Genomic DNA, 13,937 nt, shown 5'->3' with positions numbered 1-13,937 from the left:
ATGTCTGTCATTTTTCTACAGGGAAATTGGTCTCTAAAGAGATTTAAAATGGACCGTCAAGGTGTGACCCAAGTCTTGTCACGCTTGTCATACATATCTGCACTGGGCATGATGACAAGAATCTCTTCCCAGTTTGAAAAAACCAGGAAAGTGAGTGGTCCTCGCTCCCTCCAGCCATCTCAGTGGGGAATGCTCTGTCCTTCGGACACTCCTGAAGGAGAGGTAAGGCACCTGTGTACAGTGTCAGAGGACATACTTGTTGGAGTCTGGGGCTGGGGATTCTGCTTCTGCTGTCATTCTCTAGCCCATGTCTTTTTCTTAGATTAACCACTTATCTGGCAAGAAATAATGATGTAATTTGTTAAGACTATATCAATATCATTCCAAAACCAGTGTCTGCAGAAGCATTTGATAAAGAAATTTATGGTCCACATTGATTTTGCCTATTATAGTTTATCCCAAGAACCAGTCATATGAAGAGGGGATTAGAATGTGAAAGACAATTGAGAGACCCATCACTTTTGATGCTCAAATGGATCTCTTTTTGAGTAGCTTTTTATTTCTTTCAGATGTGCTTAGAGGACATTGTGTACTCAGGTGTAACTAACTAAGCACGTAGTCCAAAACCTGATAATTCTGACTCACTTAGCACCGTTACCTAAATGCCAAACAAAGGGGCTTACTCCCATTCCTCCCTGTGACATGGCCCCTTTCTCCTTTGCATTACCATTGTTAGTTTCTCTTGCTTCCATTTCTTTTAAATCAAACCTCCAAAGAAGGAAGGTTTACCATTGTACCTCAGGCTCCTAACATAGAGCCTCATTTAGAATGGATGCTCCATAAATATATACTGGAATAAATAAATAAGTTAATTTATGACCAGTAAAAAAATGTCAATTCCAAAATATATCAAATGTTATGATTTTTTTTTTCTAAAGAGAGAGAGAGAGAGAGAGAGAGAGAGAGAGAGAGAGAGAGAGAGAGAGAATGTTTTAATATTTATTTTTCAGTACTTGGCGGACACAACATCTTTGTTTGTATGTGGTGCTGAGGATCGAACCCCGGGCTGCTCGCATGCCAGGCGAGCGAGCTACCGCTTGAGCCACATCCCCAGCCCCAAATGTTATGATTTGAGAGGGGTAGAAAATAGGATTCTATGCACTTGTGATTTTTAAAAACTCTTCTCCCAGTATGGTAACTCACATAAATTGGTACAGTTTTTCAAATTTGCATGAGTTAAACATCTTGAGCTTTGGAGCACTGTGTTTTTCAGAGATTCCTTCAGCTAACTTTATTAAGTGGCTAAGTGGCTGCTTTGTGCATATAGAAAATAGTTTCCAAGAATTGAAGTTACAGTCTTTAGGTGTCACCCATGTCCTGAGTGTTTTCTGCTTTTGCTATGTTTTTTCGTATTGATACTTTTGTTGTAGATTTTTGGGGTTGTATCAAAGTCGAAAAGTTCTTGTTATTTTTTTATCATGAAATAATTTGATATACAAAAAATTGCAAAAATAGTACAAAGACTTTTCATAATCTTACATCTAGATTCCCCAATGTGAGCATTTTATGTAATCTTATCACAGTTATTGACCTCATGAAATCAACATAAGTGACAATGCCATAGACTGTAGACCTTGTTCAGATTTCCCCCAGTTGTCCCAACAATGGCTGTTTCTGATCCAGCTCATGTGTTGCTTTAGTCACCATGCCTCCTGAGTCCCTTTCAGTCTGGAGCAGTCCTTTAGTCTTTCTTTGCCTCTCATGACCAAAAAACTTTATAGAGTTCTGGCCAGTTATTCTGTAGAAAGTCTCTCTTTTTCTGCCAGAAGTTTTCTGTTTTTGTGTAGCTAGATTTATTATTGTTTTTCTTTACTCTTTTCCTATATTATATCATTATAATGACTTTGATATTCCACTCTCTGGGAAAAATAGTTTCTATAATGTTTCTTTCCTTTTTTTGTATATTTATGATATCATTATCTGTAATTGCAAATATACTGTGCTGAGCATTTATGTGGCTACATCTATTTTACATCCTTTCTTGTTACCTGAGTATAAATTTCTCTGGGCAAAAGGACATGTACATTTTAAGTTCTTTTTGTAAATTACCAAAATTTCCATTACGAGGTTATACTGCTTTATATTGCCACCAGCAGAGTAGTGAGCTATTTTCAGACACACACTGTACTAATATTCATTCTTAGATATGATTGTCTTATGTTTTAGGCCTGCGGTTTGGTTAAAAATTTGGCCCTTATGACACACATCACAACTGATATGGAAGATGGACCCATTGTTAAATTAGCCAGTAACTTGGGAGTAGAAGATGTGAATTTATTATGTGGAGAAGAACTCTCTTATCCAAATGTGTTTCTCGTCTTTCTCAATGGTGGGTATATTATAGAGACATGTTCATCCTTAATAACCTGTTGGGAGTAGGGGAAGGAGTCAATTAATATCCTTATATTTAAATCACAAACATATTCTAACTCTGGGCCTAGAAGGACCTTGATTTAAAGGTGGAAGGAAGACAGTGATTCTACTGGTTGAATTATCCAAAGTTCTGAGAGGACACAGCTGTGTGAGTGAAGGATAACATTGCAAAGACTGACTGCTTTCTCCCTCTTGCAGCTGCTAACATATTTACAGTGGAATAACATTCAGCAGGGTACCTTAAATATCTGAGTCGCCCTGTAAAATAATCAGGTCAGCCCTTATAGCGAGTTGAATGTATTCAGCCATTTGATCCTTGGTATGTTAGCGGCCTGTGGCAAGAAGTTCCCCCTCTTCTGACCCACTTTCATATACGTCTTCCTGCCTCCTTCAGAGCCCACCAGAGGCTGGGCAGTAGTGTGCCTGTCCTTTCTCCTTTTGACTTGGTGGTTTGTGTGCCTGCCTGATGTGCTCACCCCTGACCACTTAGGTCATGTCCTTCTCTTCTCCCCAATTAGGGATCCACTAACCCTTGCAGGTAGGGCCTGCCAGGACCTCAACAGGGCTGTTAAACTATCTACCTTCTCCAGTGAATCCAAGAAACTAACAGTGCATGAACTCTTGGCCTGCACTCTGTCCTGGTGCCTCTGAATCCTCTTGAAAATGGGAGGAAAGCCCAGTGTCTTCGTTTCATAGATGCTGAGCAGATGAGCAGTCACTAGGTGTGGGGCAGAATCCTCAGCACTTTCAACTCATTCATTTTCTTAGTCTCCCCGTGGAAGTGATAGAGCCAGTGGGCACACGCTGGTGGTGTGGACCCACATGTACACTCACAGCACTGTGCTCCCAGATGAGAACAGTGAAATTCACTTGCACTGCTCCTCAGCCAGTGTGTGATAGGACTGACCCTGGATTCCAGGGCCCCAGGATGACCTTGACCGTTCCCTGTGCTGCTTCCCTCAGCCTATGGATGGCCACATGTTAATAACTATTTTCAAATGACTATTCAGTATTCCTGTGTTCGGTAAAAATTTTATATGAGATTAGGTTTATATTTTGTTCCTGTCTTACCTCTTCTTACTTCTTTTGCTTAGGTAACATTCTGGGTGTCATTCGAGATCATAAAAAGCTAGTGAATACATTTCGACTGATGCGAAGAGCAGGATATATCAATGAATTTGTTTCCATCTCAACAAATCTTACAGATCGGTGTGTTTATATTTCCTCTGATGGAGGAAGACTGTGCAGGTATATATTGCTAGAAGAGTCACTTTATATTAACTTTTGAAATAAATTGACTTATTTTTGAAGCTTCTTTTTCCTGCTTCAATGTTAAGATACATTTAATTCAGTTAATAAACATTTCAAAGATTAATGGGAGACCATTGTTGCCCTCAGAGAGTTCAGTCTGCTGGGAGAGGAGAAATAATTATTATTAATGATAATCAACTGTACTATTAATAAATGTTAGTCACTACTTATTATTTTAATGGATATACTTATATTTAAGGCTCTAACTACATTCAACCCTATGAGGTTGAATTATTGTTTGCATTTAGCAAATGAGGAAATTGGGGTATTCCATGAAGTATTCCAGAGTAACTTACCCAGAGCTAGAGAATGGTGGAGTCAAGTTTTTAATGGAAATTCCTTAGACGTCCCTTGACTCTAACAGTCATGATTTTACCCTCTGTATTCCACTGCTACAAACTGCTTTAAAAGATTAATAGGATTGTGTTACTTGGGTATAGGGGAAATGAAGAAAGGCTGAGGAAAAGCAAGAATTTAAAAAATTACATTAGAACTAATGGAAAGTAGGTTAATATTGTTCATTCAGCAAATATTTATTAAGGATTTGTTATGCACAGATATTGTCCAGCAGCTGGAGGTATAGTGATGAATATGATATATTATCTGGTCTTTGGGGGACATGCAGGGGCATCTGTTGAAGTCGTTATGGTGTTTCAGAAGCCTTCACTTATTTTCTAGTTGTAATTTTTCAACTCCTGATGATGTTAGGAATAAGGCAGTGAGCTAGCGATAGTTGGAAAGCAGAACTGGAAGAGCGGACTGCCATTGTCTGTCTGTCCCTCATCCTTTCCTCCTTTTAGTTATACTATATTCTCCTTTGGGGACTGCCCCTCCCTACTGCATACAGTGTGAAGGCTTTCCTTGCCTAGCAAAAGGTCAGGTATGAGATCCAAGTGAGGCCAGTCATACTTCCTCATCAGATTCATCAGTTCAATTCAAGTAGAATAAATCAAGGGAGGCAAGTAGTTGACATGCTGCCAGTGACCCATGCAAAAGTCTCCCTATTACTCCTTTCTTTCTGGATCCTTGTAGCTGCTGTGATTCCTGTTCTTTCTATGCCTAAGCATTTCTCCTTTTTCTTTGATTCTTGTCCGTCCAGTAAATTCTTAGTTTTTCCAGTAAATTCCATGTTGCTTAAATTAGCAAGAATAAGTTTCTCTTAAATATACCCGAGAATGATATGTGTTCAATCTTATCTTGCCAGTTATTGATTTGTGTGACTCTGAGTATAATATACAAGTCTGAGCCTTGGTTTCCTTGGCTGTAAAATGGAAATAGTAAAGCCTTCCTAGGATTATCCTGAGAATAACTGGCAAGGTGTGGTAAGTTCTTGTAGGGTGCTAATCACATATAATGTGCTTAACAACATGGCCTCATTAGTGGCAGGAAAAACAATGACATGTTCCAGATTGGCTTTTTAAATGATTTTTCTCTTTCATTACATTCAGCATAATAAAGCATATTCTAAAACAAAACAAGTTTTTTTTTTTAGCAGTAATTTTACAATGACAGACAATAGATATGGCAGGAAAAATAGTGGGCTTTATTGAGTTAGTGATCTCTCTCTTCAATTCCTGTGTCTGCCTTCACTTCTGAGTCTTAACCTGAGCTATGCTGCAGCCCTCCCATGTGACATCAGGTAACTCTGCTTCCCTCCAGTGAATAAGCCAGAATTTCAAGGTACTGTTGATTTCCATGAAAAGCTCACCCAGTTCACTTTTCAGCAGCTCATGTTCCCCTTTTGTGATTATGCAGATCCTCTTCTTAACAGTTTAAAGTGCTCATTAGTCCTCACATAGTTATTTGGGCTTCAGGGTGCAGTGCACAAGTGTCGGCTGGTTTCTTGCTTCTCTATGTGAGAGCTGCTGTCCAAATAGCAACGGCCCTTGACGTTTCCATGCTGCATGCCATCCTTTGTGTCAGTGTTTCCTCGCAGTGGCGAAGCCCTCATCGGCAAGTCACCACTGACAGTTACAGGTTAATCTACCCAAGTGCTCTCTCTACCTTCCACCCAGTATGCCAGTGCAGATCATGGAGTAAGGAAGCCTCATTCTTTGCAAAAGTAGAGCCACTTGATTTTGTCAAGAATAAAGTAACCTATTAGTCTATCTCAGTGATGCTTATCCTAAATCAGACCGTTCCAGAACATCTGGGTATTCATCATCACATCCTCACAACAAATGCCATCATTACCCTTGGTGACAGTGTTTGTTGCCAGCTAGCTTTATGGGTTTACAGCAGTTTCCCCTTACTTGTGAGTGGTGTGTTCTAAGACCCTCTGATACATTTAGAGTTTTAAAAATTATGACATGTGACATAAAGTTTTCATTTCCTTTCTAGACTTTGTTGAGTATCGTTTTTGTGTTGCCTTTTCATTTAAAACTGTGTGTATGTGTGTGGTGTGCATTTGTGTTTGAGAGAACACCTGTGTGCATGCAGGTAGAGGCCCCTGTATGGTCACATATGCCAAAATTAGTGTTCTCAAGCAAACTGTATAACTTTGATCATTTCTACATTTTCCCTTATTTCATTATAACAGATATTATTTGCTGGTATAACTCTTCTGTGAAATTACTATTAAGTTGTTATTTTTTTCCTTCCTAGACCTTACATAATTGTTAAGAAACAGAAGCCAGCAGTCACAAATAAGCATATGGAAGAGCTGGCTCAGGGGTACAGGTAAAAATAATGTTATTTGATTTGTTGTTCTTTTAAGAAAAGTACATTTTCATTTTTGATCTCTTAATTCCTCCCCATCAAATGTACCAGTCTGTTTAAAAAAAAATTTTTTTTCTCCATATGAAGTTGTTTGGACATGGTAAAATACTTACCAGGTTAAATTGAAAGTCTTGGTGTAAATTTCTACACTAATAGCTTTTAGTGAGAAAAGAACTTACATTGATGTATATACTGTGGGTCTTTCATTATGTGGAGTTTCTGAAGTCAAATATTTTAGAAGTGAAAACCATATTAGCAAAAATCAGATACATTAATGTTTTTATCTCAGTGATTTGTGATCACACCGTGATTCAAGAATAACCTGTTTCAAGTATCTCAGTATATTAATTCTGGGAGAGAAAGTGCCTTGGGCCAAGTGAAAGCCAGTATCTTCTGTTGTTATATAAAATGTTTCAATAAAATGCTCTTTTATAATGTCCCTTTTTATCATTATTTTCCCAGGAATTTTGAAGATTTCTTACATGAGAGTCTGGTAGAATATTTAGATGTGAATGAAGAAAATGATTGTAACATTGCACTCTATGAACATACAATTAATAAGTAAGTAGAATCAGTAGCACTTTAATTAAAACCTTTTCTGACCATAGACACTGCCTTCTTTCCATTGTCCTCCCATTCTGTCGTGTACTCCTATAGTAGAAAACTGTTAGAGGTGCACTGTTGTGTCGTGAAGCATACCTGTGACTGTCCCAATCGAAGGTACCACGAGGTTGCTAACAAGTCATCTTTAGACTTATCTTTCCAGGCCGTGTGGCATTTAGTGTGTGTTTTTCTGAAAGAAATCATTTTTCTGATTTTAACATTCAATTACTGTAAAAATTGAAGTAATTAATCGGGCTACATGAAAATGGATTTCTTTCCTCTAGAAAGAATTTTATCAGTGGACATCTGAATTCTTACTGTCAGAGCAGGAATTCCCTATAAAGATATCTCTAAGCATGAGATGAACTTGAGATGGTAATATGCTCATAGTGTTTTCTCCTTCATGTTACTCAAGCTGAAAATGTGGGTTTCAATTCAGCTACTCTCCCTGCCCATATCCACAACATTTCCTTGGCTTGTAATGTAAGCCTTCAAAATTCACCCACAATCCAGGCTCTTACCACCACAGTCTGCCATCCTAGTCCATGTCATTGCTTGCCTGGACTCTTGCAGAAGTCTCCTGACTATTGTTCCTTGTGTCCCTATTCAGCCTGTTCCTCATAGAATAGTGTGCTCATGTCACATCTCTTCTCCCATCCCCTGAAAGTCCTTGTAGAGGCCTTAGGTTCTTGCACATCTGCCCATGCTGTCTTCATCCTGCAGCAGCTTCCCCTTCCTCCCCTCACTCAGTTTCACCCACACTGGCCTCTCCTGAAGATGCTCCTGGCATGCTGTGTCTCAGCACCTTTGCTGCCTAGAATTTCTCTCCCTTTCCCTCCCCCCACACACCTACAGGGATTCACTGTTTCACCTCCAGGTTCACCCAGGTGTCACCTTTTTGTGAGTCTTCTGACTAACTTGTTAAAATTGAAACTCCTCTATCTCTAAATACCCTGTTCCCTGCTTAATTTTTATACTGTTTATTTTCTAATCTTACTAGTATAGAGCAAAAGTTGTGTCTTGATAGTTTATATGTGTATGGTCTTTCCCCTCCACTGTAAGCTTCATGAGGCTGAGTTTTATTTTTGTCTTTTTTTTTAGGCTGAATTTTTTAAATCTCTTTTTTCATTGCTATAAATGCTTATGACTATTAGGATTATCCAATCATTGAACTATTTCGCACATAAAATTCATCTTATTTAAAAAATATAAAAATTGCTGTATTATTTAACATAAAGTTTTTTGAAGTGTAGAAATGCATAAAGTAAAAACAATAAATTCCCTTCCTTCCTTATTCCAACAGACTCCACTCTGCTCAAGTAGATAGTGCTAATAGTTTGATCTTTGTTTTCTAGATATTTTTCTAAATGAGTATAAAAATACATAAGCTGATCCCCCACAATGCATATATTCAAGACACTGGTAACATGTTTTCAGTGGCTTAACTTTTAAACTTAATAGTGTCTTTTGGACATTTTCCATATTAATGCATGTACATGTATTTGAATATATGTATAAATTATTATTTTTCTGTTTATTATTAGAGTATCTTCCTTCACATATGTAGTTTATTTAGTTTGTTCCCTATTAATAGAATATTTAGGTTTTTTCTAATTTTTCCCCAATTATAAGCAATAAGTTATTTACTTTTAATTTAAAGTGAATTTAAGTGCTTTATCACATTGGAAGAGAAATCTCCTAACTCCTGTTCAGGACAGAAACTTATGGTGGTTATGATTTTAAAGTAAATAATTTTCCTTTTTTGTAAAATTAGAACTCAGAGTGTTTAGTACCACATAAAAATATTAGAAACTACGTGATCTTGTATATGTTGCTGTCCTGATAAAAGAAAAATTATTTGATGTTTCCCTTTGGTTTTCTCTTTTAAACTCAACTCAGTCTTTACATCTGAAAAGTAGTTTTATTTCCATGGGGAATGTCAGCCTGGCTATTAATAGAATAAATATTTAAAATAAACTCTGTTTTATTCTGTCCTATAAAATGTAACTTTAAGCCCATGTTCTTGAAAACACAAAACAAAACCCACAACCCTTTCCTATCCTGCTGACAGGAGGCCCAAGGTAATGATAGAATGGAGCTTTGCCAGGTCCTAAGGAAAACAATTTCTTCAACCAAGAGCTACTCAGAAAGTACCCACTCTCACCACACTTGGAACACATTTCAATACATGAGTATTAAAAGAAAAATGGATGGATAAATGAATTAGTAGAAGATCTTGGGCCAGATACATCACAACTAAATTTCTATGACAGATTAGGACCTAGTTTCTTGAAATCACTTCTCTCCATGGGACTACCAGCCACCGAAATGTTAGGGTTCCACCTTCCAATCACTTGAGGTTAGAAGACCATGGATTCTGAGTGTGATACCTGTTACTGTCAGCAAAGGCCTAAGAATAATTTGGCTCCTCCTTCCTATTGAAATATCTGAGGTGCTTTGTCATTTAATCAAAAACTGGGTTTTCTGCAGAAATGTGTTATGAAAGTAACTAAGATTCTGGCACCTATGAGATGAACTCTTCCCTTTTGTTTAAAACCTATAGCAATACTGTCCAATAAAAATATTGTGCAAGCCACTGATACAACTTTAAATTTTCTAGTAGCCACATTTAAAAAGTAAGAAGAAACAGGTGAAATTAATAATAAATATTTTAACTTAACTCAGTATATTCAAAATACTATCACATCAACATGTAATCAGTGTAAGAATCCTAAAATATTTTACATTCTTTTTTCTACTACAAGTGTTCAAAATCTGATGTGCATTTATAGTGTACATATCTCATCTTGGATGTTAAATTTCATCAGAAATACTCAATCTAATCTGATTTCATAACATTTTAGTTGTAAAAGTAGATTCATAAATGCAAGCTACTCTGAACATAATTAGAAGGTTTTAAATAATCAGTTGAGGGGCTGGGGCTATAGTTCAGTGGTAAAGTGCTTGCCTCAAATGTGTGAGGCACTGGGTTCGATCCTCAGCACCACATAAAAATAAATATAATGTATGTTTATCTACAACTAAATAAATGTTTTTTAAAAAATAATCAGTTGAGTTTTTAAATGTAAATTTGAGTTTCAAATTTTTAAATAAGTAAAATTAAAAAAATTATTTCCTCAGTCACACTGGCCTAACATTTCAAGTGCAAAGTAGCCATAGTTAGCTGGACACAGTGGCACACACCTGTAATCCCAGAGGCTTGGGAGGGTAAGGCAGAAGGATCACGATTTCAAAGCCAGCCTCAGCAAAAGTGAGGTACTGAGCAACTCAGTGAGACCCTGTCTCTAAGTAAAATACAAAATAGTGCTGGGGATGTGGCTCAGTGATCAAGTGCCCCTGAGTTCAATCCCCATTAACTGTCCCCCCCCCTCAAAAAAAGTAGCCATAGTTAGTGAATGGATATGCTTTTAGTCCTCATACAGTGTCCTTAAAGGGGGTATGTTCCTCTCTAACGTGACAGCCTTCTCATTGATAACTTGACAGCCTACCCATCCATATTCATGTTACTAATACTGTATTTCTGTATCCAACATACTAGTTTCTCTATATATTAATAGTATGCTATAATAATGCTTTATTTTTTATGAATGCAATTCTATGCTGTCTCCCTTTTCTTGTATGTCTATCACTAATTCAGTTTTTATAATAATAGAAATTTTTAAGTTCTTAAGTTTTATTGTATTTTATTTAAGTATGTTTTTATTTTTCAGTTTTGCTAGCATCAAAATGTATAATCTTATAAATTCCTGGGAGAACTAGATAAAGATATTTTTATACACTTTAAGAGATATTGATTTTAGTGCTTGACTCAGATGTCTAATTCTTGATTGGTAGAGATACCACCCACTTGGAGATTGAACCCTTCACTCTTCTCGGCGTTTGTGCTGGCCTGATCCCATATCCTCATCATAACCAGTCCCCAAGAAACACCTATCAGTGTGCCATGGGGAAACAAGCCATGGGTAAGATATCTTTCTCAAGCTTGATTTTAAATACTTGCAGAAAAGACTTACATTTTTATTCTTCACTAGTAGCATGTATTTGGTTCTATCAGACATTGGTGATGCCTGAAAGTTGCCTGTGGAACTTGCAGTGCTTGCAGGAGCCCTGTCCTGATTAAAACTTAAAACAGAAATTCAGAAAATCGCTCTGAACTTGTTCCCTTAACAGAGTGACATATAATAAATATCACAGAATTAAAAGCAAGTAAATATGAAGAGCAAAGTTCTACAAAATGTAAATTGTTAACTCAGAGAAATGGGAGAAAGCAAAAAAAAACTCGAGGTGAAGGGAGGAGGCAGAGAGAAAATAAAGATGCAAATTATGTGCTAGAATCTAACTAGGATTTGTCTAGGTGATAATCATTAAACTCATTATATCCTTGTAGTTGCTTCTGCATCTCCTAAAACTATCACACCTAATCTGAGTTCATTTTCCTTCTTTATATTTTTCTTTCTTTTCATCTCTCTGTGTACTAATTTATCTATCAGTCCATCCATTCATCATCCAACCATTCATCACATTTGTTGAGCAAGCCTATACCATATAAGGGTATAACCTGAAAACAGATGAGACAGAGTCCTGTGCCTAAGGAGATCCCAGCCTAGTAGGAGAGACCAAACCAACAAAACAGTAATTCAGTGTAGTTCAGTGAATGTTTAATAAATCAGCAGCCAGAGCCTAAAGAAATTAGAGGAGGAAAATAGAGCTGAGCTTGGCCTTGAAAGAGTGTTTTTCAAGGGTAGTGGAAATGTAAGCATTTCAGTGGGAAGTCTTGGTACTTTAGTGTGACCATCTGATATTGAATGGAAGAAGTGTGTTTGAGAAGTACCATATATTGAGTTTATGTTTTGTCTTGAAGATGATACAGAGAGAATTCCAATGCCTGCCCCGCCACACCAAAAAAAAAAAAAAAAACAAGTTTTGCTTATAAACTTTTGAAATGGTTTTTTAAAATCATTTAAAACATAGTAAATTTTCTATAGATATATGCCTATGACATAAATATGATTTGCCATTCTCTAATTTTAAGGGATGTAAGCAACTTCATGAAGAAGTTGTGAAAGTGTAGAGGGGAAGGTTTTTGCATTGCCTTTGGGGGTCAGTCAGAGTGCATTCAGCTTCTTGCTAACCGACAACCATCTGAGCTGACCATAATTTGATGATTAAGGAATCCTATTTCTTTATTATGAATAGAGAATAGACATATTACTTTTCAGTTTTTTATATTGCCCTTTGGCTATCTGGGAAGAAATAAAAGCATGTTGCTCTGCTACCATTTACCTGAATGATATAAGGCTTGGACAGTTGGGAATAATTCCCAGTGGGAAAATCTAAACAGCAGCTCATCAGTTTTGCCTTCCCATTCATCCTCAGTGGCAGTGGAGGCTGAGGTCCTGCTTGTGCCTCTGACTCACTAACAAGTTGAAATATACAGTGCTGAACCCTGTGTGTCATGAAAGGGCTATCACTTCTATTGGGTTTACTAAACCATTTTGTTTCATGATGTGAATCCCGGCTGAAACAATATACCTTTTGTGTAGAACCTTCAGTAGAATTAAGGGAAGACTAATCACTTCATCGCTAATGCCACTCTTTATGTGTTTGAAGATTAAAACCAAAGAGCTACATCTATCTCCACTTAGTGAAGCTTTTTTAAAAATAAAGAATAGGCATAAAGGAAAGAAATAATATTTTTATTTTTGTAACACCACTCTCTACAAATAAAACAAAAACATAAAAACAACCTTTTATTTTGTGGCCCTGAGTATCTGAAGCTTTGGGTTAGTTACCACACACAGTTAAGCAGGATCAGTGTGTACAGAAAGCCAATTCAGTGTCTGTAGAGTTCTTTTGTAGTTTTCTGTGTGAAGGTTTTTTTCCTCGTTTTGTTTTGAGTGTCATTTGCAATTCATTGTCTGTGTTTTCTGAGGTTGGTGTATTCAGCTGCTCTGACCCTGGGTCCTGCACATTTAGCTCCTTGGATACAATCCTCTGACGTTACTGCTGACGCTAGGAAGACAAAAGCCACTGAATATCTTAAGTAATAAAAAAAAAAAAAAGCCTTTGTTACTATTTGTTATTACAAAACACCTGACTGGAAAGAAAAGCATTGAGATTAAAGTACATTTAAAGTTAGCACATAACATGGCCACATATCTCTTTGGACACTGAAATAGCTGCAGAAGTATTGAGCAAGGTCTATATGAAAAATCACAAAAGGAAAAGGTCAGTAGAGGGAGAAAATCCACAGCCGAGTTCCGGGTTTAAAAAGCAGACCTTCGCTTTTGAGTGGACTTCTGGATCATTTTAATTCCATGCAGTCTTGGCAGCTGATAACTAAAAATCATGTTCTCCCATTTTAAATAGGAGCCATCAATGAAGACTGTTTAAATCTCACAGAGATTCTATGTAAATTTTCTTAAGTAATATTTTAGTTGCTGTTTATCTGTTACTCTATATGGAAAGTGAAAGACTAGTCCAGGGTTGATTCACTAAATATTCTACCCAACCTGAAAAATTTGCTGTTTACCAACTCCTGTCCCTTTAAAATACCAACCTTCCAGTCCCATCAACAGTGTGAGGAAAGAAGTCATTTTCCATCACTGCAAAGGAGACCAACACTAGCACAAAACGGAGAAACTGAAAGCCTTACCTCATACATTGGAGAGATCTATTCCACATGAAACACCAGCAGAGGGGGTTTCTTAGGTCTTTGGTACTTCAAGTTATTAATAAGTTCAAGTTTTCACGCAGCATCTGTCTGTGCTGCTGAGAAGCTCCCTTCTTTCATGGATATGGCTCTGTGTTGTGACATGGCTCAGAGCAAGAAGTGAGGTAGACATCTGCAA

General features: G+C 37.1%; 1 protein-coding gene across 1 annotated transcript in view; it reads left to right on the top strand.

Annotated features, from left to right (window-relative positions):
* Polr3b (RNA polymerase III subunit B) overlaps nucleotides 1-13,937 on the top strand; it is a 128,473-nt gene that overhangs the window by 60,638 nt on the left and 53,898 nt on the right. Inside the window, exons 14-19 of the mRNA XM_026397570.2 lie at nucleotides 22-222; nucleotides 2,227-2,389; nucleotides 3,528-3,681; nucleotides 6,349-6,423; nucleotides 6,925-7,023; nucleotides 10,921-11,048. Coding sequence (XP_026253355.2) covers nucleotides 22-222; nucleotides 2,227-2,389; nucleotides 3,528-3,681; nucleotides 6,349-6,423; nucleotides 6,925-7,023; nucleotides 10,921-11,048 — 820 coding nt within the window. The remainder of the gene's footprint in view (nucleotides 1-21; nucleotides 223-2,226; nucleotides 2,390-3,527; nucleotides 3,682-6,348; nucleotides 6,424-6,924; nucleotides 7,024-10,920; nucleotides 11,049-13,937) is intronic.

Source organism: Urocitellus parryii, chromosome 5 (genome assembly GCF_045843805.1).
Source record: "Urocitellus parryii isolate mUroPar1 chromosome 5, mUroPar1.hap1, whole genome shotgun sequence".
In the NCBI taxonomy this organism is placed as follows: domain Eukaryota; kingdom Metazoa; phylum Chordata; class Mammalia; order Rodentia; family Sciuridae; genus Urocitellus; species Urocitellus parryii.
This window is presented reverse-complemented; position numbering and strand designations above follow the sequence as displayed.